A 26,595-nucleotide genomic window follows, 5' to 3' on the forward strand; every position below is an offset into this window, starting at 1 on the left:
AGCCGTTTGAAAGTTATCAGCTCTTTTCTAGTTACTGTAACCTTCACTTGCCGGGGGTGTTATAAATTTTTAATTTACACTTGTACATTATAGTAAAAGGTTCAGTTGTTATGTTATCGACATATTTATCGATAGATTGATGTTACTAATTTCGATTGTTAATTGCTAATAGGCTAAGAGCCAGCACACGCCAGTCCTTTGTTATTTTATAAAAGCTGAACGTTTATCTACGTATTGTCCCCAACACAGGGAGGAACGATCAGAGACTATGAAGTTTGGATCATGGTGGCTTTGGGAGATAACAGGTCATAAAGGTGTAAAACATCTTACGTCAAAGTATAGTCTAAATTTTTTTATATTTTCTTCGGAATAGTAAAACTTAAACTTTTAGGAAGTTAAACTTTATAGCTCTTTCACACAAGCTGCGTAAGCGTAGACGTAGCGCGTACCATTGCGTTGTAATGTATGGAACTGTATGAAACATGGCACACCGCTTGCGTAAAGCGTGGACGTATGCGTAACCCGGTGTGTTAGGGGTTTACGCGCGTCACTACGCACGTGTCACGTGTACGTGCTTGGTGTGAAGGCGTCTGGAGAGGGTTGCCACGACACTAACACCCGTATTCACAAACGTTACTATGAGGTCTCATAGTGCGCTCGAACGCACAGTGTCCGTTCCACCAATCAGGTGACTGTATCACGTCAATTTACAATGATCTGATTGGTGGAACCTACGCTATGCGTTCGAGCGCACTGTGAGACCTCATAGTAACGTTTGTGAATACGACCGTAAGTGTCTGGCAATGTATGACGTGATCTCTAATACAATTACGAAGAAAATATAAAATAAATTGACTTCATACTTTGATGTAAGATTTTTAACACCTTTATTACTTACCTGTTATCTCCCAAAGCCACCACGATCCAAACTTCATAGTCACTGATCGTTCCTCACTGTGTTGGAGACAATATACAGAGAAACTTTCAGCTTTTATAAAATAATGAAGGTCTGGCATTCGCTGGCTCTCTCTATGACTTTAGTTGCAACTAAAAAGAGATAGGATTTTATTTAACTATTACTGTTAAAACTGTTTTACTCTTGATAAAATAACTGTTTATTATTTTAACATTTTATATTAATAGTAAAAACACTGCTAGAAGAAAGCTATGAGATAAAGATTTTATTAAAAACTAGCTGATGCCCGCGACTTCGTTCGTGTGGGTGAAGGTTTTTTAAAAATCCCGTGGGAACTCTTTGATTTTCCGGGATAAAAAGTAGCCTATGTGCTAATCCAGGGTATAATCTATCTTCATTCTAAATTTCAGCCCAATCCGTCCAGTAGTTTTTGCGTGAAGGAGTAACAAACATACACACACACATACAAACTTTCGCCTTTATAATATTAGTGTGAAGAGTTATCACTGAATGAAATAACATAAGAGTTAACTATTACTGTATGAAATAAAACTTTCTTTTACTTGTCATAATAAAATAGTTTTTTATTATTTCAAAATTTTATATTAATAGTAAAACTAGTATCTTCAACTTAAAGAGTAAGGTGTAATGCACACCTGCAGAGCAGATTTATACAGGCGCTTTTCCAGATCTCATGAAATGTAGTAAATTGATACCTCTTTTTAAATCGGGTAGCAAAAGTGACCCAAACAATTACAGGCCAATTTCAATTTTGCCAACACTGAGCAAGATATTTGAGAAAATCATGCTCAACCAACTGCTTCAGCATTTCAATTTAAATAAGCTACTCCATTCTGAACAGTATGGCTTCACTAAAGGTCGATCAACAACCGACGCGGCCGCAATGCTGTTAAAGCATATATTCAATGCGTGGGAGGGGTCACAGAATGCCATTGGTATTTTCTGTGATTTATCCAAGGCATTTGATTGCGTTGAGCACGAGACTCTTTTAGTTAAATTGAGCCACTATGGAATCAAAGACACTGCGCTTGGTCTCATTGCGTCCTATCTTAGTGATCGTATTCAAACAGTATGTGTGAATGATGTGAAGTCATCCGGATCAGCCTCACTAATGGGTGTTCCTCAAGGCTCTATTCTAGGTCCTTTCATGTTCTTAGTATACATAAACGATTTACCATATGTAGTCCAAAATATTTGCGATATCGTACTATTTGCTGACGATACGTCTTTGATTTTTAAAGTCGATAGAAATAAGGACAATTTTGACGATATAAATGGTGCCATATCTCAGGTAACTCACTGGTTTACTGTAAATAATCTACTTTTAAATGCAAAAAAAACTAAGTGTATTGAATTCGCACTGCCCAATACCAAGAACACAAGTAACATTAATTTAATGATAAATAATGATATTTTGAAAATAGAAGAGACTACTACATTTTTGGGGATAACCTTAGATGCGAAGCTGCAATGGGGCACCCATATATCAACTCTTGCTGGCAAACTAAGCTCTGCTGCTTACGCGGTTAGAAAGATTCGACAATTAACTGACGTGGAGACCGCAAAGATAGTATATTTTGCTTATTTTCATAGTATTATGTCTTATGGAATCTTAATATGGGGTAGAGCGGCAGATATTGGGAGAATTTTTGTATTACAAAAAAGGGCAATACGCGCAATTTATAACTTAAAACCACGCGATTCACTTCGAGAAAAATTTAAGGAAATAGGTATCCTTACCGTAGCCTCTCAATATATTTACAACAACATAATTTTTGTAAGACAAAATATTCTTAGTTACAAGAAGGTTGGCGATCTACACAACAGGCTGACTAGACACCGTAACAGGCTTGCGACTCCTACGCTCCGTCTCAGGAAGGTCCAAAAGTCATTTGTGGGAATGGGTATAATCTTCTATAACAAAATTCCTCAGTCAATTTTGGACTTGCCTTTACACAGGTTCAAAAAATCTATTAAAAATATGCTCTTGAGAAAAGCATATTATACTATCGAAGATTATGTAAATGATAAAAAAGCGTGGATTTGAACTTCGATTCGCTCCAGCAATGCGCAGGACTTCAATTGCTTTTATACATGGCATAATATTGTATATCAAATCTTTGAAAAGAGCAACCGCCGAGTTTCTTGCTGGTTCTTCTCGGTAGGAAAGGCATTCCGAACCAGTGGTAGATGCTTTTGACGATTCGAAAGAACTTGTAAAAGTCTAATTGAATAAAAACATTTTGAATTTGAATTTGAATTTGATTGTGGCAGAATGGAGACTGTTAGGGCCAGGGCAGATATGGCGGAGCGTAGCGCAGAGCATTTTTAATAGTCAAAATAGTATCAACATTGTCCTCATTGAAATAATATCTAAAATCAATTGTGCGGATCCGTGAGGATACTCGCGTATCCGCGCCCAGTCCCGCGCGTGCGCGTGCATTCTCTGGTACAAATTCGCGTAATGTGTCACGCGATTAGGAAACTTTATGGGCATGCTCTGCGCTGCGCTCCGCCGTATGTGTGCTGGCCCTTATAGTGAACTACAGTGAGGAAACTCAGTTTTGATCCTCAATCGAATTCTATCAAATAAATAATTTAACACTGGTTCGGAATGCCGTTCCTACCGAGAAGAACCAGCAAGAAACTCGGCGGTTGCCCTTTTCAATGGAAGGGCGTAGTCTTCTGACATAGAACTAGTTCTCCTACTACTCAAGGTAACCAAGTTATTTGAAATATGACTTGGTATAATATATTATGGCACAACTGGGTCCAATTTCAACCATATAGCAAAGTAAAGTTTAAGTTTAAGTTGTTATAAAAAAAAGCTGCCTCAGATCCACTCCACTCTGTAGGTGTGTGTTGAGCCTAAATACATTTTTTATTAGAGTAACATCACATTTTGTTCAATTATTTAAGATATTTAAGTTTAGTCCCCATGTATCTGTAAATAAAGAAAAATAACTTGTTAATAACTTTCTTTTCTTTTGTAATTTGTAGTTTTAATTCCCTAGGGAAAGATCTAGTAGTCCATTACATTACTGTTCTAAGAAAACACATACGATAGCCCTTTAAATTATCGTATTGTAAAAAGTTAGTCAAGTAAGAGTCAGACTCGCACTGAAGGGTTCTGTTGAAAAGTTATAACAACTTTTTTAAATTTTCATGATGGCTATTTTTTTTAACTTTTTTAAATTTTCATGGTGGCTATTTTATCAACTTTTTTAAATTTTCATGGTGGCTATTTTATCAACTTTTTTAAATTTTCATGGTGGCTATTTTATCAACTTTTTTAAATTTTCATGGTGGCTATTTTTACAACTTTTTTAAATTTTCATGGTGGCTATTTTATCAACTTTTTTAAATTTTCATGGTGGCTATTTTTACAACTTTTTTAAATTTTCATGGTGGCTATTTTTACAACTTTTTTAAATTTTCATGGGGGCTATTTTTTTTAAGTAATTAAATATCACTTGATGGTGAAGGAAAACATTGTGAGGAAACCTGCATACCTGAGAGTTCTCCATTTTGTCCTCAAAGGTGTGTGTGAGGTCTGCCAATTTGGTAATTGTAGTTACATATTCATATAAAAATAAAAAGTCTTACAGCTTCTGCAATATCCATCCAAACCATAGCTTTAGTTAAATTGTCGTTCTTGGAAGGTTTCTTGTCCCAATTCCAATAAATTATTTCCTTGAAGCCACCAGTTACCTAAAATAATGAAAATAATATTTCGTAAGAGAATATTATGGTCCTCATTTTTTTTTTTAATAACGTCATGTCATGTAGAAACCGATAAGGGACTTCATCTGTGTTGGTGTTAGCTGGCGGGCGTGTTCTGCCTTTTTGGAGTGTTTTTTTTTTTGTTAAAACTGACTGAAAAGTGCTCTAAGAGGGTGCTGTGCGTATGTCAGCGAACGCCGGCACAGATGGGGTCCATATTTGTATAGTTTAACTAACTTGTTACAAATAACTACAAACTTGACTTTGGCTAATTTTTGTAAAGCCAGACGAGAGAGAAAAAAAAAACCAATAAGGGGTACGGGTGGGGTGTAATAAAAACCGCCACACTCCTTCCAAGTTAGCCTGCTTCCATCTCAAGACTGCATCATCACTTATCATCAGGTGAGATTACAGTCAAGGGCCAAATTATACTGGATGACTTACTTGGAATTTCCTCTCTGCATCCTCAGCCAAGGGTCTCTTGCCCTCAGTGACTATGACAGCTGTATAACCTTCTGGTAGAGGCATTTTCACTCCGTCCATTGGGTGACCACGGAAGGTAGCTGATAGCTCTAGAAATTACCATTCAAATCTTGTTTTATGTGCCTCACTGCTCAATGCCTCACTGTTGTACCATTTGGGGTAGACATGTGTAGGTCTGGATTGTAATAGTTCCAGGAACCATGTCTGACAGTGGAACTATTTTGGTGAGATTTCATCCAAGTTGGACAAGTTTTGGTCCAACACATAAGATGTCAAATGAAACAGTATCATGATCACAGTAATTTATCATTTTGAAACAATGATTTTGTTCCTTTAAATGAAATATCTACTTTTAATGACTTTTATGATGTCTGTGATCTTGTCCCCATGGATTTAGGCTCAATGGGAACACTTTGATTTTTGGGACAAAAAGGAGCCTATGTCTAGTATGCAAACTATCTCTGTACCAAATGGCATCAAAATTGGTTACAACCTTAACAGACTAGCAGGTTAACAGATTAGCTGTGATAGGCTAGTATACAGACATACTTTTATAATTTTGTATAAGGTTCCGTACCCAAATGGAAAAAAGGAACCTTTATAGAATCACTTTGTTGACTGTCTGTCAAGAAACCTAAAGGGTTTTCGTTGACTGTCTGTCAAGAAACTTACAGGGTTCTCGTTGACTGCCTGTCAAGAAACCTTAAGGGTTCTCATTGACTGTAAATGAGCTCAACGGTTATAGGAGCGGACTGAATTCCGAAAGGTCGGCGGTTCAAACTCCACCCGTTGCACTATTGTCGTACCTACTCCTAGCACAAGCTTTACGCTTAGTTGGAGGGGAAAGGGGAATGTTAGTCATGATTAAAATGACTAATATTCTTCTAAAAAAAAGTAAAAGTACTGTAAATTCTTCGTTCTTACCTCCATCGTCTTTATCACCAACATAAGGTTCGAAATATTCACTAACATTCGCCGGGCCGTCCGCTTCGATCTGGCAGGGCATGTAGTGCGCCTTTTGATTGAATAACTCCTTCTTTTCACTATCCTTCAGGTTATTTTCTACTTGAATCGACATTATTTTGAATTTATATACATACACAGCCCATAAAATACAAAATACCAGTCTTACAAAACAACAATTTAATGAATAATGAATAATCCTACTCTATGAAAACAACCCAATGATTTGCCGCCAATTTTTCTGTCATCGATTCGAATTTTAAATAATTTACAGTCCGATTTACGATTAAATTGTATAAGCTACTTTACTTTTTATGCCAAAAATAAATTAATTTTAAGAAATCCCTTACCGACTTTCAAAAAGGTAGTTCTCAAATTTTTATATAAACCTAGGTAATTTTTTCTTGATGCGTCCGAATGAACAATAATTGGGCTTATTATATTTATTCGAAAAAGCATAAGTTTAAAAACTTGTAGAACGCGTAGAACGAAATGTAATTTCTATTTTTTTTTTCTCTCTCATTTTGCAGCTCTGGATACAAGGTTTTTAAACACGATTCCAAATTCCAATAGCCATTCTGCCATTATCATTCATGTAGACCAAGCCTAATAGTTACAATATTGCCACATGAAAAAACATGAACCAACTAAGATCTAACCTGAAAACACTGAACGAAAGTTTTTTTTGTGGTGAAAGAAATGTCAAACTCAAAATATTTCATCATGCAAAGAGGGGATTTCTAAAATAAACTTGAAAATATTTCATAACATTCGTAACAGTTTCGTTAACCTATTGTTTATTAAAACAGAGTTACTCACTTTTGCTATTACTAAATACTAGTGCAATCTACATACGCTAACCGTTAACCGTGACCGAATATGGTGGAGTGATTGTAGTACAATTTTGTTTGTTCAGCTTGAATTGACAATATTATTGTTAGTGTTGCGTCACAAATAATCTGGCTGAGAGTCAAAAGACTTGTTTGTTTTGTACATTCGTTCCAAAACGGTTGGCACGAGGAGTCGGTGACCTTGAACCAAGTTGCTAGGTGAAACAGCTGTTTGGGGATTTCGTTTTCGAACTTTCGCTTAGGATTTCTGTTCTGGATTTTGGTATGTATATTTGTGTACATAATACTTGATGTACTAACGATTACCCGCGGCTTCGCACCTGCGGAAATATCGCAAAATACGGCCTTATTCTTTGTCTTTAATATTAGGGGAATTTCTGTGGAAAATTTCAGCTTTCTGGGCCTTCTAGGTTTTAGGCTGGGTTTTGAGTGAGTTAGAACTAGTTTTTATTAGTGTTGACTATTGATAGGCAGAAATACAGTACAATTCCTTGTTTTAATTCCTTTGTGTATTCATTTTAAGTCTTAAACTTGAAATCCTGTTGGAATTTTTTAAATCCTTTCTTAGTGCATGTCTACATTAAAGAGAGAACCTACATACATCATCTCACGTTCCTAGACACAATAGTTTGACCTGTATGTTTAAATATCAGTCAGTTAGTTTCTAGTTATATATAATTGTGAACAAACAAAATAGTGATAACACTGGTAATTATTATGACTGTTATCAATAATTGTTTGATAATAACTGCTAATCTTTATTTGGCTTTGAAAATATCATGTTCCTATTCACTGTCAAGTTAATTATAATATTATCAAAACGAAAAGAAAACTGATACCTGAAGGACATTCTATATCCTAGCAGTTCGGATTAGAAACAAGGAAGCAAATCTGTATTATAAATTCTTTAGAAAGAGCAACTGTGAAGTTTCTTGCTGATTTTTCGCATTAAGAAGGGCATCTTGAACCTGTAGTAGATGTATTTGATGATTCATAAGCACATAAAAGTTTCATTATCATGATCAACCCATTGCCGGCTCACTACTGAGCAAGGATCTTCTCTCAGAAGGGTTTGGCCATAGACTACCATGCTGGCCAATGAATGAATGAATAGTTTATTTAATTAAATGTAGGTCCTAATGCAGATCACACCTTTGAGAACATTGTGGAAGGTCCAAAGCATGTGGGTCCCTTTACAATATTTTTTCTTACCTTAAAAACGCATATAACTATGAAAAGGTAGAGGTGCATGCCTGGGATTGAATCCCCAACCTTTGGAATAGAAGCCGGACATCAAAAAAACTAGGCTATTACAGGCTTTATAACTCAAAATTTGAAAAACCTGTGACACAAAAACCTCTATAAGAAAACTAGAAAAGAGCTGATAACTTTCAAACGGCTGAACCGATTTTCTTCAATTATAGCTAACAACACTCTCAATCAAGCCACCTTTCAAACAAAAAAAAAAACTAAATTAAAATCGGTTCATTTGTTTAGGAGCTAGGATGCCAAAGACAGATACACACGTCAAACTTATAACACCCCTCTTTTTGGATCGGGGGTTAAAAAGTTTATTTGTCTAAAATATTCTATATCTATTTTACACAATATAACGTGAGTTTGGATCAAAAAATGTGTACAATATTTTATGCCAAAGGTTGTTTCATTTCATGAAGTTGTGCCAAAGAATTTGCCTTTAAATTATGATGCAATATAGACGAATTTATTAGTTACTGCATTTAGTCTGCAGGTGTGATGAATACGGTCACCAAAAAAATTTCAAAAGAAAATAAAACTGAGTTCAAAAACCACAAACACTAAAAAGTAAAAAATAATAATTTTAGTTTAGCTACACATGTAAATGTTATGAAGTCGGACGAGCTTCACACTTGGATTTCTAATTTTTTTTATTATGCTCGCTCGACTTCATACCTTACCTAGGTATGAAGTCGAGCGAGAATAATAAATGTGTTTCAATTTTCAAAGTAAGATAACTATACCAAGTAGGGTATCATATGAAAGGGCTTTACCTGTACATTCTAAAACAGATTTTTATTTATTTTTATGCATAATAGTTTTTGATTTATAGTACAAAATGTCAGAGAAGTTGCCCGAGTATGGAACCCTCGGTGCGCGGGTCTGACTCGCACTTGGCCGGTTTTTTTTTTAAATTTATAATATTGTCCATTTTGTCTAATGGGGACTGGGGCGCCCAAAAAGCCCTTATGAAGATCCGCCCAACCATTTTTTGACTTCTGTTATGCAACAAGTGTAAATTAAAAATTTTCAACACCCCCGACAAATCATTTTCAAATAAATAATTATGTAAGTATATCTAGGCAACGTCCATCTTGACAGCTTGACATTTGTCAATTGACACTTGAATATTATGAACCTAAGGGTTATCTAACCTTCTTTTCTACAAGAAAACTAGAAAATAGCTGATAACTTTTAAACGGTTGAACCAATTTTTTTGGATTATAGCTAAGAACACTCTCGATCAAGCCACCTTTCAAACAAAAAAAAGTAAATTAAAATCGGTTCATTCGTTTAGGCGCTACGATGCCACAGACAGATACACAGATACACAGATACACAGATACACAGACACACAGATACACAGATACACACGTCAAACTTATAACACCCCTCTTTTTGGGTCGGGGGTTAAAAATGCATTGATTTGATGTTACCAGCAAGCAAGCAAGTTTTGTGGTCCTAAAATAAATTGTGACCTCATCATTTTTGTATGGAAATACTGTATGCAAAAGTGTTTGTTTGTACTTTAATTAGCAACAGAGCAATAGATAGGTGTGATTTTTTGCATGGGTTCTGGGTTAAAGGTCTGGAGAGTGAAATAGGGTACTTTTTATCCTGGAAAATCAAAGAGTTCCCACAGGATTTTTAAAACCTAAATCCACGAGGACGAAGTTGCAGGCAATAGCTAGTAGACGTAATCATGAAGTTAAAACATCTATATCCATACTAATATTATAAATGCGAAACTGTGTCTGTCTGTATGCTAGCTTTTCATGGCCCAACAGCTTAACCGAGTTTGATGAAAGGTACAGAGTTAGCTTACATCCCGGGGACGGACATAGGCTACTTTTTAACCCCCGACCCAAAAAGAGGGGTGTTATAAGTTTGACGTGTGTATTTGTGTATCTGTCTGTGGCATCGTAGCGCGTAAACGAATGAACCGATTTTAATTTAGTTTTTTTTGTTTGAAAGGTGGCTTGATCGAGAGTGTTCTTAGCTATAATCTAAAAAAATTGGTTCAGCCGTTTAAGAGTTATCAGCTCTTTTCTAGTTTTCTTGTAGAAAAGAAGGTTAGATAACCCTTAGGTTCATAATTATGTCAATTGACAAATGTCAAGATGCACGTTGCCTAAATTACATTGATGCTTAATACATAATTATTTATTTGAAAATGATGTTTTGGAAAACTCAAATACTTTGGATCGTCGGGGGTGTTATAAATTTTTAATTTACACTTGTTATCCTGTAAAATCAATGAGTTCCCACGGGATTCCCAAAAACCTGTCCGCTAACCGATTTGTATGAAAATTGGTACCAAGGTAGCTGGCGTCCCTGTAATTGATATAGGCAACTTTTATCCCGGAAAATCAAACAGTTCTTACGGGATCTTTAAAATCTTAAATCCACGGCGTCGGGCGAGTTTCCATCCTTATGTCGTCGACATTACATCTACATGCACAAAACGTTTTGCGTCTTCATTCCTCATACGCATGGCTAAGGTTTGGAATACTCTTCCGCGATCTGTGTTTCCTACCAATTACAATCAGGGTATCTTTAAAACAAGAGTGAATAGGCACCTTCTAGGTAAACGCGTCCCATCTTAGACCACATCATCACTTTCCATCAGGTGAGATTGTGGTCAAGCGCTTACCTATAGTGAATAAAAAAAAAAAAAAACCACGCGGACGAAGTCGCGGGCATTATCTAGTAGTGTATAAAGTGGCTTAATCGAGAATAGAATCCAGGATTTCACAACATTACGATATGTTTCGCGTAGTAAAATAAAAATAGCGTCATAAACCCACGCGATAGGTCATTTGCTTACCATGAGCAATTTTTATCGCACGGGTGAACGACTTCTATACTAGTTTGTTTACGTGAATATAGCTTGTGTTAGGCGTCGAATTATCATACGAAGTTCACAATGGGACCTTGCTCAAGGTTAACAGGGCTCTCTCCGTCACTCGTTTCATACAATCGTAGTTCCAATTTCATTTGAATAATAAGCAACCAAAGTCCATGGAATTTTGCAGACATATTCTAGAAACTCATATCTGTGACTGTGGTGTTTTAGATTTCTCTAAAAATATGTAGTTTTAAAATTACAGGGGCTCAAAGATTTGTATGAAACATTTTAAGACCGCGTAACTTTGAAACCGAATATTTTAACAGAAATCTGGAAAACCACAGACATAGATATTAGTTTCTAGAATATGTCTGCAAAATTTCATGGACTTTGGTTGCTTAATATTCAAATGAAATTGGAACTACGATTGTATGAAACGAGTGACGGAGAGAGCCCTCTTAAACGTCAAATTATCATACGAAGTTCACGATGGGACCTTGCTCAAGGTTAATAGAAGTGCAAAGAAAGATTTTTTACCTGACTGCGGCAAAGCTAAAAGGAAGGGTTATGATTTTAGCAGTCTATGTATGTATTTGTATCCAGATTCTGTGTGTTCCACCGTAGTGCCTAAAATACTGGGCCGTTTTTGATGAATAAGGTGTATACTGTATACTATATATGTATATTTTTCGTATAAAATGTAGCCTTATACACTGCACACACAAAAAAAATTGACCTAACGGTTGTTACATGAAAAAAAAGTGGAATAGCAAACATATTTATATACACAATACACATACGTACAAACTTTTGCCTTTATAATATTAGTGTGATTGTATAAGTAATTGCAATCCCGCGCATTGCTAGAGCAATTAAAGTTTTCAGCAATCAGCATGGTTACGGAACCCTCCATTATGCGAGTTCTAACACGCACTTGACCACTTTTATTGTATTTGTTTCAGATCCAATATGGACTCATTCTTCAGTCTCTTTGACCCTTCAGAGGGCAACCAGAACAAGCCCAGCAAGAAGACCAGACATAAAAACGACCAGGAGAACGTCAGGAAGAATCCAGACGCTCCGAAAGGTAAGAAATCCTCATTCCACCTTCCTTTTTCTACAACCGCACCACACGCCACCATAAGCAATTTCACCCTCACAGATCGTCGATCGTTGTGTCAGATCTTTTTCTCACGGACATACAAAATGTGGGATCAACTTCCTTCGGTGGCGTTCTCACTACATTTCAACATGGGGTTATTCAAGGGCCGAAACAAAAAATTCTTGAAAGGCCAGCAACAAATTGCCAGTTCCTCTGGTGCTGCAAATATTCATAGGTGGCGGTAATCACTTAACATCAGGTGACCCGCCTGCTCGTTTGCCCTTCTATTCTCAGTAAAAATCTCTCTTTTTACGCGACTGTGACGGGGACTGTATATATGTACATATGTCCACTCGTAATAAATCAACGACTCAACCGATTTTGATAAAGGATACATGATACGTCATTAGATTTGTCTCAAATCAATTATTTTTACAATCTAAAGGATTTTTTAAATGATAACGAAAGCTTGGGAATGAGTTGCCAAACAGCTTTGATAGTTATAATAAGAATAGGTGATTTTGTTAAGTGGTAATAATAAAAAAAAAAGAATACATATAAATATGAGGTTCTTGTGGGCTCTTCTCAGACTTGGGCGCGTTTGGGGCCCTCGTAGCTTTAGTTTTAAGTTTACGTAATAATTAATTATCACCACTATATACAGCATTCTGACCATCAAAAGGTGTAGAATAGTACCTACTTTGAATAAATGATTTTGATTCTAATGTGTCTGCTGAAAAAGATGCAGTGCAAAGTTAAGTGTTATTTCTTCTTGGACCCTTACGTGGGCGCGTCTAATACGCACTTGGCTGGTTCTTTCCGCAGGTCGTCGCAGAGGCCGCCGATCGCACGGCAAGAACGAAACTTTGCCCGAAGAGTCGTCCTTTCTGTGCGAGCCTGATCTCAGCAACGAGATACTTGTGAAGGATTGCAGTTACATTGAAAACTACATTGAAGTCAACAGATATGACGACGGTTGGTATTACTTGTTGGTTGGTACTCTTTGATTTTCCGGGATAAAAAGTAGCCTATGAGCTAATCCAGGATATTATCTATCTCCATCCCGAATTTCAGCCAAATACGTCCAGTGGTTTTTGCGTGAAGGAGAAACAAACATACACACACACACATACACACAAACTTTCGCCTTTATAATATTAAGTGTGAAAGTGTGAAGGTGTGAGTATTAATTTGTTCATAACTTCACAGATACAAAAGGTGACAGCGAGAAGAAACCACGCAGACGGAATTCCGGTCGAAAAAACAGACGGAAAAAGAATAAAATATCCCCAGCAAAAGACATCCTACCCAACACAGCATGGCAAGACCCCATAGATTTATCTGAAACTACCCTCAACAACCAATCTGCTATACCCAAGATATGTGACGAAAAGATAGGCAAAAACGTCAACGACCTAAAAAATGAGGATTACAAGAAGACTAAAAGGAAAGATAACAAAGGAAAAGATAAAGATAAAGATGGTTTCACAGATCGCGTGTACAATGTGATAGATAAATTGGAGAAGGTCGGCATAAAGGAAGATATGTATCTGGCCGGGGATTTCAATGCTGAGGACTTGGAAAGTGATTTTTTCTATAGTTCTGATGACATGGATGATTTTTGTGATGATACGTAAGTTGTTTTTGATATTGGTTTTATTTACTAATTTATTAAAAAAAAACAATAGTTTTTGATTTATCATGCAAAAGGTCGAAAAATACACGAGTACGAAACCCTCGGTGCGCGAGTCTGACTCGCACTTGGTCTGATTTTTGGGTTCTGTATCTCAAAAGGAAAAACCCTTATAGGATCACTTTGTTGTCTGTCTGTCTGTCCTTCTGTCGTGTCTGTCAAGTACTTCTCGTTGACCTAGAATCATGAAAAGCAAGTAGGTAGGTCTTATAGCACAAGTATTGGAAAAAATCCGAAAACCGTGAATTTGTGGTTACATTACAAAAAAAAAAATTGTTTCAATTTTCAAAGTGAGATTACTATACCAAGTGGGGTATCATATGAAAGGACTTTACCTATATATTCTACTAGCGACCCGCCCTGGCTTCGCACGGGTGTTCCGGGAAAAAATATAGCCTATACGGATTCGGAAGAATCCCTCTAAGTAATGGTAAAAGAAATTTTGAAATCAATCCAATAGTTTTTGAGCCTATTCAATACAAACATACAAAAATACAAAGGTTTCCTCTTTATAATATTAGTATAGAAAACAGATTTTTATTTATTTTTATGCATGATAGTTTTTGATTTATCGTGCAAAATGTTGGAAAATTACCTGAGTACGGAACCCTCAGTGCGCGAGTCTGACTCGCACTTAGCAGTTTTTATCAAATACTTTTATTAATTACCTCAGCACATCAGACGCAGAGGACTCCGGCGACGAATGCTACGGCAGTTTGCCGCCTGAACCGAGATTCGGCAACGTGGAATACAAGCTGCAACTAGTGTCACCCTGTGAAAGGAGGTTCCAGCATTTAGTCACACAGGTGAGATGTTTTACAGGTCTTTTTTTTTTTTCTTTAAATCTGGCTTTACTCTGATTAGCCAATGTCAAGTTTGTGATATTTTCAAGTTATTGAATTTATACAAGTATGGACTCCGTCTGCGCCGGCGCCCGCCGACATACGCGCGGCGCTTCCCAGTCAGTTCCACCACCAAAAAACACCAACTAACACAAAAACCAGCCACTCTTAACAAAAAAAACACTCCAAAAAAGCACAGCACGCGCGCCAGCAAACGCCATCACAGACGAAGTCGATCTTTTACTTAGCAACACCATTTACAAGGGGACAGCTTGACATTTTACAAGATGGCGGCGTTAGTTCCGATTTGGGCCACGCGCCAAGAGATCCTTTACTGTACTTTAAACGTCGCAAGACGTCGGACGAGTTTGCCTTCTTATGTCGTCGGCATTCCATCTACACGCACGAAACGTTTTAAGTAAGAAACGTTTAGGTTTGGAATACTCTTCCGCAATCTGTGTTTCCTACGAATTCGAGGTATCTTTAAAACAAGAGTGAATAGCTAACGTCGCTATCCATCAGGTGTGATTGCGGTCAAGCGCTTGCCTATGGTGGTTTAAAAAAGATTCTAGTGAGAGCTAAAAAAAGTAACGCCATCTATCGGAAGTGTAACGATACATTGTTTCTCGCAGCTAAAATGGCGTCTTCGTTCCGGTGGAGGTAGCGCCGTGTACGTAGTAGGGGTCCGCGATTGCGGAGCACTGAGGGGCTTACGCGCCGGCCCGCTCCGCGCCTCGCTGCGTGCTCTGCGGAGCATGGCCAACGCTATAGGCGCCGTGCTCGCGAGCGCACGTACGCGACGCGTCGCGCCTAATAGGGCGGTCGCTGAAGTTTATATCAGGAAGGTAAGAAAGTACCATGTGCAGCTCGGACCACATTTTAAGGTTACACTTCTTACGCGCTTCTCCATACAAGTGTATAACGCCTATTATTATATTCTTTGTTATTCTAGATTTATAACTAAGCTATATAACGATTTATCTCTCCACTATCCTATGCCTTAAAACAACAATAATTGTATTTATTTTAAAAGTTATGGCTCTTGTAAAATCTTTATTTTAGGGCAAATTTTGAGGCAACTTCGTGCCTAAATAAACTATGTACGTATATAAAAAACAAAACTAGAAAATTTTAAAATAACAACTTCATGTCACGTTCTATTTCAAAGTAATTTCAAATGTCTTTAGTTTATTAAAAAAAAAAATTTCCTTTGCCAAAAATAGGCGTAATTCCAAACGTTCCGAACCGTTTTTAACTAAAAAATCCTGAATCTCAAGCAAATTCATTCACCCGGCCTCTCTCGTGGTGAGATGCAGTTAAAGAGAAAGGGTGGCACGCACAAATAACGTTGTTTCGGTCGTCTGTGGAAACAGCACTATTTTAAGCTATGGTAAGGCGAGGCTATTACGCCGATTTGTATAGTGATAATGGAACTCCGTGGGTGCTGAAAACTATTACTATTTTCGTTCTTTGGCAGTTAATAATAATAATAATAAATAATAAAGCTTTAATTAATTCCATATAAAAAAAAAAAATAAGTTAAATACAAGTTACTTTGATACCATAATTTAGAGAGCTTAAGCATAGTTTTGATTAGTGAGTTAGTTTATTATATTACAAATTAAAATTATGGTTAGTTTGTTAGTACAAATTATTTACATTGGTGGTGTGTGTCTTTAGTCTAAGTTCTTATATTGTATGGACCCCCTTTGGGTAAAAGCCTCCTCCAAGGAATTCCACCTTGCTCTATCTGTAGCTGAGGCTAGCCATCTACGACCCGCTATCGCCACTATTTCGTCTACCCTTTGGCAGTTAACTCATTCAATATTAAAATTGAAACTCATGTTTTTGAAAATTTTGAGGTATTTTTGGTTTCAGTTGGCTGATACACAGCAGAGCGTGGAGCTGAGGGTGGCTGTGATGGGAGCCAACGAAGCTGGGAAATCTACACTTATAGGTGTTTTGACTCAAGGTTAGTATTGAACTCATAGATATGAGATTACAGACAGACAGACGATTCAAAACTATACAAGTAAAAAGATGAAAATCCCTGAAACGTCACATCATTTTATTACTACAGTCCAAGACCCTATTCTTCTAGTGACAAAACGCGACGTTTTTTCCAGTATTTTGTAACTACAATTTTGGTACATGAAAAATAAAATAAAAATAAATAAATTTAACTTGAATTATAAATGCGAAAGTGTGTCTGTCTGTCTGTCTCTGTCTGCTACCTTTTCACGGCTCAACAGTTTAACCGATTCTGACGAAATTCGGTAGAGAGTTAGCTTATATCCCGGGGACGGACATAGGCTACTTTTTATCCCGGAAAATCAAAGAGTTCCCACGGGATTCCTAAAGACCCATCCGTTTAACCGATTTGTATGAAATTGGTACCGAGGTAGCTTGCGTCCCTGTAATTGGCATAGGCAACTTTTTGTCCCGGAAAATCAAACAGTTCCCATGGGATCTTTAAAAACCTAAATCCACGCGGACGAAGTCGCGGGCATCCTCTAGTATCTACAATATTTCTAAAAAAATTATGAAAATTGGACTACATTTGTAGAGGCATGTAGCCTCTTTTAAGACCGGCAGCTGCGAAGAAAGCAACACACTTTGCAGCTGTCACTTAGAGAACACAATTTGAATTCGGAACGATTCAAAATATCTTGCTGGCCTGGACGAACCCCGGGCAGCGCATTCAACCAATTCACTTCAGATCATCAAGACCGCAACACCTCGGTCTAGCATCAAGCTCCGGCCCTCGTTTTTCTACCACAGTTTTAATTGTAACCAAGGCACATATTGTAAATACAGCCCAAGTAATACAAGTGATAATATGTAGCGGTATTTTTATTTATCAGTTATCCTACGCTGCATGGCTGCTACACATTTACGGGGAGAAAAACGTTATCGCTTTTTGTATGAAAATTTACAACTAGACGATCCTCTTAAATACTCTAAAAGTTAGTTGCCAACAGAATCAGTACCAATGTTTTTTTTTTTCAGGCGAACTCGATAACGGTCGGGGCAGCGCTCGTCTAAACATGTTCCGACATCTACACGAGGTGAAAAGTGGTCGCACCTCCTCCCTCAGCCATGAGATACTGGGGTTCGATGCTCAGGTTTGTACTTTCAAAAACCAAAATGGTCACCAAATAGAACAACTGTTTTGAGATCCTTTTTAATACGCTTTCCATATGACATGTGCTAATAAAGAAACGAATCGAAACGAAGGGACATTAATAATGCCATCGCATTCAAACTTATACATAGGTATCGTGTGAGAGTAAGAGGGAAGTACTAACGCCGCCATTTTCGATTCGTTTCTTATCTTACACGCGTTATGCCCATTTTTCAAAAATTAACATATTTTCAGGGTAACGTGGTGAACTATGGGTGTTCAGAACTCATGACCGCAGAAAGGATTGGTGAAAGAAGTGCAAAATTAGTGTCGTTCCTAGATTTGGCCGGTCATAGTAAATACCAGAGGACAACCCTACACGGTCTCACCGGGTATTCCCCGCACTACGCTATGCTTGTGGTAAGTATTCACATATTCAAGCGAAACAAAATGGTCCTTCGAACCGGATTTTTTGAAAGAACCCATACATCACTAGTCGTGTTATGTCATTGTACTTTTTATCTGTCATCTGTCACTTTTTGCCTTCACTGTGTGCCATTGTATTGCGTTCCGTAAAATCATTATAAAATTAATAGTAATTCGTTTGTTTTTTAAGTTTGACGTGTGTATCTGTATATCTGTCTGTGGCATCGTAGCTCCTAAACTAATGAACCGATTTTAATTTAGTTTTTTTTGTTTGAAAGTTGGCATGATCGAGAGTGTTCTTAGCTATAATCCAAGAAAATCGGTTCAGCCGTTTGAAAGTTATCAGCTCTTTTCTAGTTACTGTAACCTTCACTTGTCAGGGGTGTTATAAATTTTTAATTTACACTTGTATTAAAATACTTCCAATAAAAACTCGCATCTTGTTCTTCTTAAAGCCATATTTCTTTTCAGATCTCCGCCACTGCTGGTATAACCCGTATAACAGAAGAGCACATTGGTCTACTGTTAGCCTTGGACATGCCATTCTTCGCTGTCATCAACAAATGCGAGCTAGCTAATATAGCTGTCACTTCTGTAGTGCAAAGACTGGCGCAATTACTGGAACCAGCGAATAGGGTGAGCAGTCTTTAAAAAAATTACCCATCCCCTAAACCCCCCAAATCTCCCCGCCCCCACAAATCCCCCTCACAAAATCGTATCTATGTCTATTTCACCGAATCCCCCACCTACCAAAATGTTCTCCCAAACTCCCACCGGTACAATCCCATCGGCAGTGTTCTCACTAGATTACAAAATGGGGTTATTCCCACTAGATTACAACATGTGGTTATTCAAGGGGTGGACCAACAAATTTCTAAAAGGCCGGCAACGCATGGTGCTGCAAATGTTCATGGGTGGCGGTTAATCACTTAGGCATCATACCGGAACGCTAAATCGTCTGGCGGTACGGCTTTCCCGGTAGGGTGGTAACTAGCCACGGCCGAAGCCTCCCACCAGACCAGACCAGTGATTTAGAAATCATAAAATTCCGCATCCTTCCGGGAATCGAACCCGAGACCTCCCACTAATAAGATCACAGCGCTTACCACTGCACCAGGGAGGTTGTCACTTCTATAGTGCAGCAATTAACGTCGTTGATACTAAGACTAGAGTGTGTATGTTATCTGCCTTCTTCTCCAACCCTCTCCCCCTCCAACTCACCCCTTTGAATCTCCATCTCCAGCCTAAAAGTTTCCCCTTCCACAAAAAATAGATTTTCAGATCACACCATTAGATCAAAACTTTCAACTCATACGGCCGTATTCACAAACGTTAATGAGGTCTCACAGTGCGCTCGAACGCATAGTGTCCGTTCCACCAATCAGATCATTGTAAATTGACGTGATACAGTCATCTGATTGGTGGAACGGACACTGTGCGTTCGAGGGCACTATGAGACCTCATAGTAACATTTGTGAATACGGGTGATAAACCTTGTATTTTGTGCGGTTCATGTGTGGTTTGTTCCAGAAACCATTATTAATAACGGATGAAAACCTCGCGCGCAACTGCGTAGTGCCGCAGAAGTCTATACTGGACGCCATAGACAGCACCACAGACACGGCTAAAGAAGACGAGTAAGTCATAACTTTCTAGAATGTTCCCTAATAATAATCAAAGTTTTGTTATAATAAAAACTCCTTTTTTACAACTTTTCCATGAGAAAAACTTTTTTGTTGGTATATTTTTGGGATTACCACAAGGAGTTATGTCGGGTAAGGATGCACAATTCTTAGGATGAAATATACTACATTTTGTTGACGAGATACATCCAAAAAAAAGAAAAATTATCGCTTCGAATTTATTGTGTACTAGCTGATGCCCGCGACTTCGTTCGCGTGGATACAGGTTTTTCGAAATCCCGTGGGAACTCTTTGATTTTCCGGGATAAAAGAAGCCTATGTGCTAATCACACTAATATTATAAGGACGAAAGTTTGTGTGTATGTGTATGTGTGTTACTCCTTCACGCAGATACTACTAGACGAATTGGGCTGAAATTTAGAATGAAGATAGATTATACCCTGGATTAGCACTCAGGGTATAATCTATCTCCATTCTAATGGAGATAGATTAATGGAATGAATGGCTGCACTTTCTGGTGCGAGGTCCCCATTACCTTGCGTATCTTGGCGCCTAAAAATTGCATCGTAAAATTTACTTTATTCAGATAGTTTTAAAGTATAAATCACCTTAGTGACAAAAATACCCCCAATCGTGGGTTAGAGTATATTTCCACTAGCACTTTTTGACTTCGTTTGTCAATTATTAAAAAAATGAAAAATTAAGTGTTGTGTGAAATCAATCTGTGTACCCTTATCTGTAACAATTTGTGTTGGTATCCCAAAATGGAATCTCATTGCCAGGTTGGAAATGGAGGTGGTGCCAGTTTTCCCAGTGAGTTGCGTTCGCGGCGCGGGACTTAACTCTCTCCACGCGTACTTGCTAGCCCTCCAGCCGCCAGGGGATAGCGTGCAGCATAAACCAGAAGATGTAAGTATAGTAACAAACCATTTGTTTACTTGTATAGAAGCAGGCGTTATTTTGCGGAAGTCCATGATAGACAAGGAACCAAAAGCTTAATTTGTTATAATCCGCTAAACCAGACAGATCTGTATGGTGCAACATGCAGCGTCCGCCCTCCCACTGATAAACATGCAGGAAAAGCTAGCCACCAAGCAAGCAATACGCACCACCACCACGCAGCACCACACAAATCCCAACACTACTTGACGCACGATTCGCCCCGACACCGGAGCATCCTCAGCAGATGTTTACAGATTTGTTTGGTTAAGCGAATTATAGCAAAGGTTCTTGTTTAACTCAAATCATTCAAAATACGTTTCATTGTACACTTTTTGATTGTAAATTTTTGAATTTATAAATCTGTTTGCAGGAAACGTGTGAATTCCAAATAGACGAGATTTTCCACGTGGGGGAGTCGACGGGCCCCGTGGTGGGAGGCCTGCTGGCCAGGGGACAGCTGCACGAGGGGGACAACCTGATCATAGGTGTGTATATACAGAGGGCCCTCACATCAACTCAAAGACTTATAGGATCACTTTGTTGTCTGTCTGTCCTTCTGTCGTGGTGGTCAAGAAAACCTATAGAGTACTGCCCGTTGACCTAGAATCATGAAATTTGGCAGGTAGGTAGGTCTTATAGCACAAGTAAAGGAATAAATCCGAAAGCCGTGAATTCATAATCACAAAAAAAAATTGGAATGTGTTCACGAAAAAATTAATTTACTAAATCACATATAGCTAGTCACGCTGTGCTAGCTAGCACATATAGTCACGCTGTTGTCATTAATTTGCATTGTACATAAAAATGCTAAAATATCTTTACGTTGGTATCTAACTGGTGGTTTTGTTTTTCATCAGGGCCTCTAGACACGGGTGAATTTGTCGAAATATCAGTGAAGACAATCTACAGGAACCGTGTACCCTGTGGTAGTGTGAAGGCAGGTCAAAGCGCATCACTAGGCCTGAGCCACTACCCACCCAACCTGCGGCAAGGCATGGTGTTGCTTGCCGTGCCTGACAAGTACAAGTGTGGCGACTGTGATAAGCCTACCTTTGGGGGGTGCCCACCCGGCAAGTGCAAAGGACGACAGGTAATGATTTTGCGCTCGCTTCGCTTGCACTTATTTTTTTCTAGTGCTAATGTAATTTTTTCACGATTTTAGGGTTCCGTACCTCAAAAGGAAAAACGGAACTCTTATCACTATGGCATATCACTTTGTTGTCTGTCTGTCTGTCCGTCTGTTGTGTCTGTCAAGAAAACCTATAGGGCACTTCCAAGGTAGGTAGGTAGGTCTTATTAATATTCTTTTTTATGCATTTTTTGGACCCTGCAAGTAACCCTCCATTTTAAAATTAATTAATTTTGTTACAGATAAACAAACTAGTACAAACATCACAGAACATTGAAAAGAATCGTAAAAACGCGCGGAGACAAAACAAAAATATCCTCCAAGACATTGCCAACGTTCAAAACAATTTAACTAAAACCATAGACAAAGGTGCTGCCAACATACAGAACATAATCATAGACAAGGATATACCCAACTTCCAGAACAAAACAAATTCGATGGATGAAAAAGATATCACAAATATTGAAAAACGAATCGTCGACAAGCATAAAGATATGACCATCATTCAAAAAATAATCATAGACAAAGATATAGCCAACATTAACACAACGAAATCCATGGACAAAGATACTATCAATATTGAAAAGTTAATCATAGATAAACATAAAGAAGCTACCAATCTTCAGAAAATAGATAAAAATGCTACCAACTTACAAAAACTAACGATGACCATAGAGAAAAACCCCAATATGTATACATCTGATGATGATAGCGAATATGTAAAGGATGTGATAGGGTGTGATAGCAACGTGATAGTTGGTGATGACGTGTGTGTTTGTGATGATGTCGTGTTATTAGAAGACCCTAATGATCCAAGGGGATGCATTTATTTTCAAGTAAGTAGTATTATATTCACTTTTTAGGGTTCCATACCTCAAAAGGAAAAACGGAACCCTTATAGGATCACTTTGTTGTCTGTCTATCTGTCTATCCGTCCGTCCGTCGTGTCTGTCAAGAACACGCGTGTACCTAGGTCTTATAGCACAAGCAAAGGAATAAATCCGAAAACCGTGAAATTGTGGCTACATCATTTAAAAAAAATTGAAATGTGTTTAAATTTTCAAAGTAAGATAATTGAACCAAGTGGGGTATCATATAAAAGGGCTTTACTTGTACATTTTAAAACAGATTTTTATTTATTTTTATGCATAATAGTTTTTGATTTATCGTGCAAGATGTCGATAAAATACCCGAGTACGGAACTCTCGGTGCGCGAGTCCGACTCGCACTTGGCCGGTTTTAATCAGGATTTCATACCAAAACAATCGATTGCCCAATTGTCATTCGGTTGTTATTCGAATCAAACGCCCATCGCTACATGGTGTAATTAATATGGTGTATTATTCTTTGCAGGCGTCAGTACATGTCCTGCGCCACTCGACCGCCATTTACCCCGGGTTCCAGTGTTCCGTACATGTTGGAAACGTGCGGCAGACGGCGATCATTGAGGTGAATATATTTTGTTGTTGTGCGCACACACGCACACACACACACAAACACACATATTAATTTAACATAGCATGCACTGATTTTTAATATTGTTATATATTGTTCTTTTTCCTTTCTTGAGTACCTAACTTTGTAAATCTGGAGGTGGGCGTTAACAACTGCAACAGTTTTGAAAATAATGCAGTTGTTATCGTACTTTACTCTTAAGGAATTGTAAAGAGTTATAAATAAAGATTTTTCATTTTTTTTTTATGATACCAATAGAACTAGATACCCGAGACTGTCCGCGTGTTACGCCTTAAGGGATGTTATGTGCCTTACAAAAAGTTTTTAGTTCATGCTGCTATTGCTGTCCCGCTTCGACGTATGATGGCGTCCCTCTCACTCGCGTAATTTATATTAAAATGTCGAGTGACGACGATGATGGCAGCAGTAATTTAACTCCGGAAACAGTTAATACTCAAAGTGTAATAAACGATTTACTCTCAGAAACATCTAAAAACAGATAGGGACCTATTTAAGCATACGAAGATTTTGATTTTATTGTCCCGCGAGGTGTGTATTGAACCCGCTTCACTCAGGATTCTAGATGCAACACGCTCGCTACGCCTAGGGGTTACTCTAGAATCTCTCGTTACGCTTGGAATTGATCCCAGCGCCCGTGACGCAAAGCACTTCATTACCCCCATGTTGAATAATCTACTATTATGTATAATTACTTCTCAGGGTATAATGTCTCCAAACAACGTGTTGAGAGCGGGTGAGGCTGCGCCAGTAATCTTTCGTTTCGCGCGTTGTCCAGAATACTTGGTCAAGGGCAGACGACTGCTGTTCACTGCTGGATTGGGGACCAGGTGAGAGAAACCACGTTTCTATACTCTGTCCTCGGAAAGAAATTAGTGTAGTGCTCTCTCTCTTTTATGTAATTCTATACGAGTGACAGAGACAAAAAGTGTTAATCACCTTAAGTTACCAACCAATCACTAACATGTTTTCTAAAAACATTCGAAAACATAGTTTTAAAAATCCTGCAAGAGCTCTTTGATTATCTGGAAAAAAGGCTATATCTGTACCAGATTTTGTCAAAATAGGGCCTGAAAGGGATGTTGTGAAAAGTAAAGGTAAAAAAAAAATTGGATGAGCAAATGGGCCGTTAAAAAGTAACAGACTAACAAACAGACTCTTTGGCATGAATGTTTTTGATATGTTATATTAAACCATCAACGTTAAAAATTCTGCAATTTTTTTTATTTTTGCTATAACTGGCCGCATGGCTCTAGGTTCTAGCCCTTTTGATCAGACTGCAGAAATTCCCTACCATAGACAAATGTCAAAAAATGGAAATGCAACCAATAGAATGAAGCAACCATAGATTCAATTACATTTTTTTTTATTCTGTTTCAGAGCCATCGGTCGAGTGACGCAGACTTTCCCGTATGTTCCGTGAAAATACTGAACTGTCAAATTATGGAAAATAAAAAAAAAAGTTTAAAAAAGCACACAAAATATACAGTCATTTGCAAGCACTGTTGTACTATCTAAAGTCTACCTATAACCAACTGGTTTAGTACTGTAGTAGTGCAAAAAATGTTGTAATTTTTCCTTAGTTATCTTTAATAATTACTTAAGTAATAATTTTTTTTAAGTTGAATGTTTGACTTGTATGCCTTTTGTAAAAAAGCTTATTAAATTAAGGGTATGTGCAATGGTAAAATAAAACTCTAAAGGTCCAAACGCATTACTCTGAATTTAGAAATCTAATAAGAGTATTTGAAAGGTTTTTAAAAACTGTTCTACGTTAACCACTGGTGTCTAAGGACCTTCCATTATATATAGGGCAAGGGAAAAAGGAAAACAAAAAATATACCGAGAAAACGTTTTCCAGACAATATGGCGTCTCATACGTCATCGTGACGTCACCTGCTCGTAAACTGGTTGTTGACTACTGTTGAGACTACGGGTTTACAAGCAGTTGACGTCATCAACCATTCGACCAATCACAGTCGTTTACGATCACGTGACTAAAGTAGACAAAAAATCTTTTTTTTTTGTCGATCTTCTCTTAAAATACTTAACTGGTATTTTTCATAACTTGGTTTCAAAAATTCATATTCAATATGGATGCCGTCAATAGATCCTATATTATACAAAAGCCGATGCCCGCGACTTCGTTCGCGTGGATGTAGGTTTTTTAAATCCCGTTGAAACTCTTTAATTTTCCCGGATAAAAAGTAGCTGATGTGTTAATCCAGGGTATAATCTATCTAAATTTCTGCCGTCTAGTGGTTTTTGCGTGAAAGAGTAACAAACATACACACAGATACACAAACTTTGGCCTTTATAATATGTATATTAGTGGTATCACAATCATAGTGTGTCCTTTTCATTTACGTACAATTATGCGTGAGTGCCCTACTCAGTGAACAAAGCATATTGAATTGACAGATCTATCTATTGCAGCTGTCCCTTTCATAATGCTGCATACAGACAAGGATAGCACTAAATCTGTCAATTCAGAGATAGTTTACAACAAAATTTGCCACACTATGTATCTAGGTATAGTTTAATTCAATATTTAGTAAGTACTAATTTTTTCTGTAACACTTTAAACGCTTGATCACGATCTCACTTGATGATAAGTGATGATGGGATTATTTAAAACTAACGTAAAGTTAAATTATTACTTTTTAGATTAAAACTTAACTTTTATGACTTAGACTAGAGGAAAAGTTAGATGGAAGAATATTAACACAATAACTTTTGTAAAAAATTAAGAAAAAAAATTTAAACTATGGCTCAGGGTTCTAGCCCATTTTGTGCTTAAATCATTTGTCGTTTATTGAAACCATTAAATATGTATTAATTATGTATTAGACGAAATTTTGAAGGAATCGCTACTGGATCTTGAATTGTGTGGTATTTTGACACAACTTAGGCCTGAATTCGTCCTAAGCTTGTCCATAGAAAAATGTTTATGAATGGTGTATTTGACACTACAAGCAATGGTGTTAAATCAATACCAAAGCTAAACCAAATTTGAATTCTCTGCATATCTTACTACATATTTTGATAAGAAAGGACAATATTATCTTTAATTAAATCTTTAATCAAACTGGGTACCTTCAAGTCAAGAGTGAATAGGCAACTTCCAGGCAAGCGCGCTCCATCTTAGGCTGCATCATC

The 26,595-nt window shown here is 37.6% G+C and overlaps 2 protein-coding genes and 1 long non-coding RNA gene across 5 annotated transcripts; 1 reads left to right on the forward strand and 2 right to left on the reverse strand.

The window, feature by feature from the left end:
- Positions 1–3,770: 3,770 nt before the first annotated feature.
- On the reverse strand, positions 3,771–7,013 carry LOC123879370 (ribonuclease H2 subunit C). Of its 2 annotated transcripts, XM_045927040.1 has the most exons (5): positions 6,926–7,013; positions 6,068–6,205; positions 5,105–5,232; positions 4,544–4,648; positions 3,771–3,881 (listed from the first exon to the last, which is right to left on the reverse strand). In XM_045927040.1, exons 2-5 carry the CDS (start codon positions 6,147–6,149, stop codon positions 3,867–3,869), a joined length of 330 nt encoding a protein of 109 aa, XP_045782996.1. In that variant the 5' UTR covers positions 6,150–6,205; positions 6,926–7,013; the 3' UTR covers positions 3,771–3,866. The 2 variants fall into 2 exon arrangements, with proteins under 2 accessions (XP_045782996.1, XP_045782995.1); XM_045927039.1 differs by lacking the exon at positions 6,926–7,013 and having other exon boundaries at positions 6,068–6,297.
- Positions 7,014–7,068: 55 nt separating this feature from the next.
- LOC123879344 (GTP-binding protein 2-like) lies at positions 7,069–24,882 on the forward strand. 2 transcript variants are annotated; one of them, XM_045926999.1, is made up of 19 exons: positions 7,069–7,219; positions 12,025–12,149; positions 12,990–13,139; positions 13,374–13,797; positions 14,531–14,663; positions 15,332–15,544; positions 16,578–16,671; positions 17,709–17,824; positions 18,079–18,243; positions 18,721–18,885; positions 19,780–19,886; positions 20,675–20,801; positions 21,205–21,319; positions 21,692–21,924; positions 22,206–22,435; positions 22,553–22,799; positions 23,317–23,412; positions 24,139–24,266; positions 24,817–24,882. In XM_045926999.1, the coding sequence occupies exons 2-19, from the start codon at positions 12,032–12,034 to the stop codon at positions 24,857–24,859; spliced, it is 2,904 nt and encodes a 967-aa protein (XP_045782955.1). In that variant the 5' UTR covers positions 7,069–7,219; positions 12,025–12,031; the 3' UTR covers positions 24,860–24,882. The 2 variants fall into 2 exon arrangements, with proteins under 2 accessions (XP_045782955.1, XP_045782954.1); XM_045926998.1 differs by having other exon boundaries at positions 22,206–22,799.
- On the reverse strand, positions 11,450–26,587 carry LOC123879381. The gene is made up of 3 exons (XR_006798991.1): positions 25,371–26,587; positions 19,552–19,557; positions 11,450–11,459 (listed from the first exon to the last, which is right to left on the reverse strand). It is a non-coding gene; the product is annotated as an uncharacterized LOC123879381 (long non-coding RNA).
- Between the last annotated feature and the right edge of the window lie 8 nt (positions 26,588–26,595).

This window comes from Maniola jurtina, chromosome 28 (genome assembly GCF_905333055.1).
Source record: "Maniola jurtina chromosome 28, ilManJurt1.1, whole genome shotgun sequence".
NCBI classification, from domain to species: Eukaryota; Metazoa; Arthropoda; class Insecta; order Lepidoptera; family Nymphalidae; genus Maniola; species Maniola jurtina.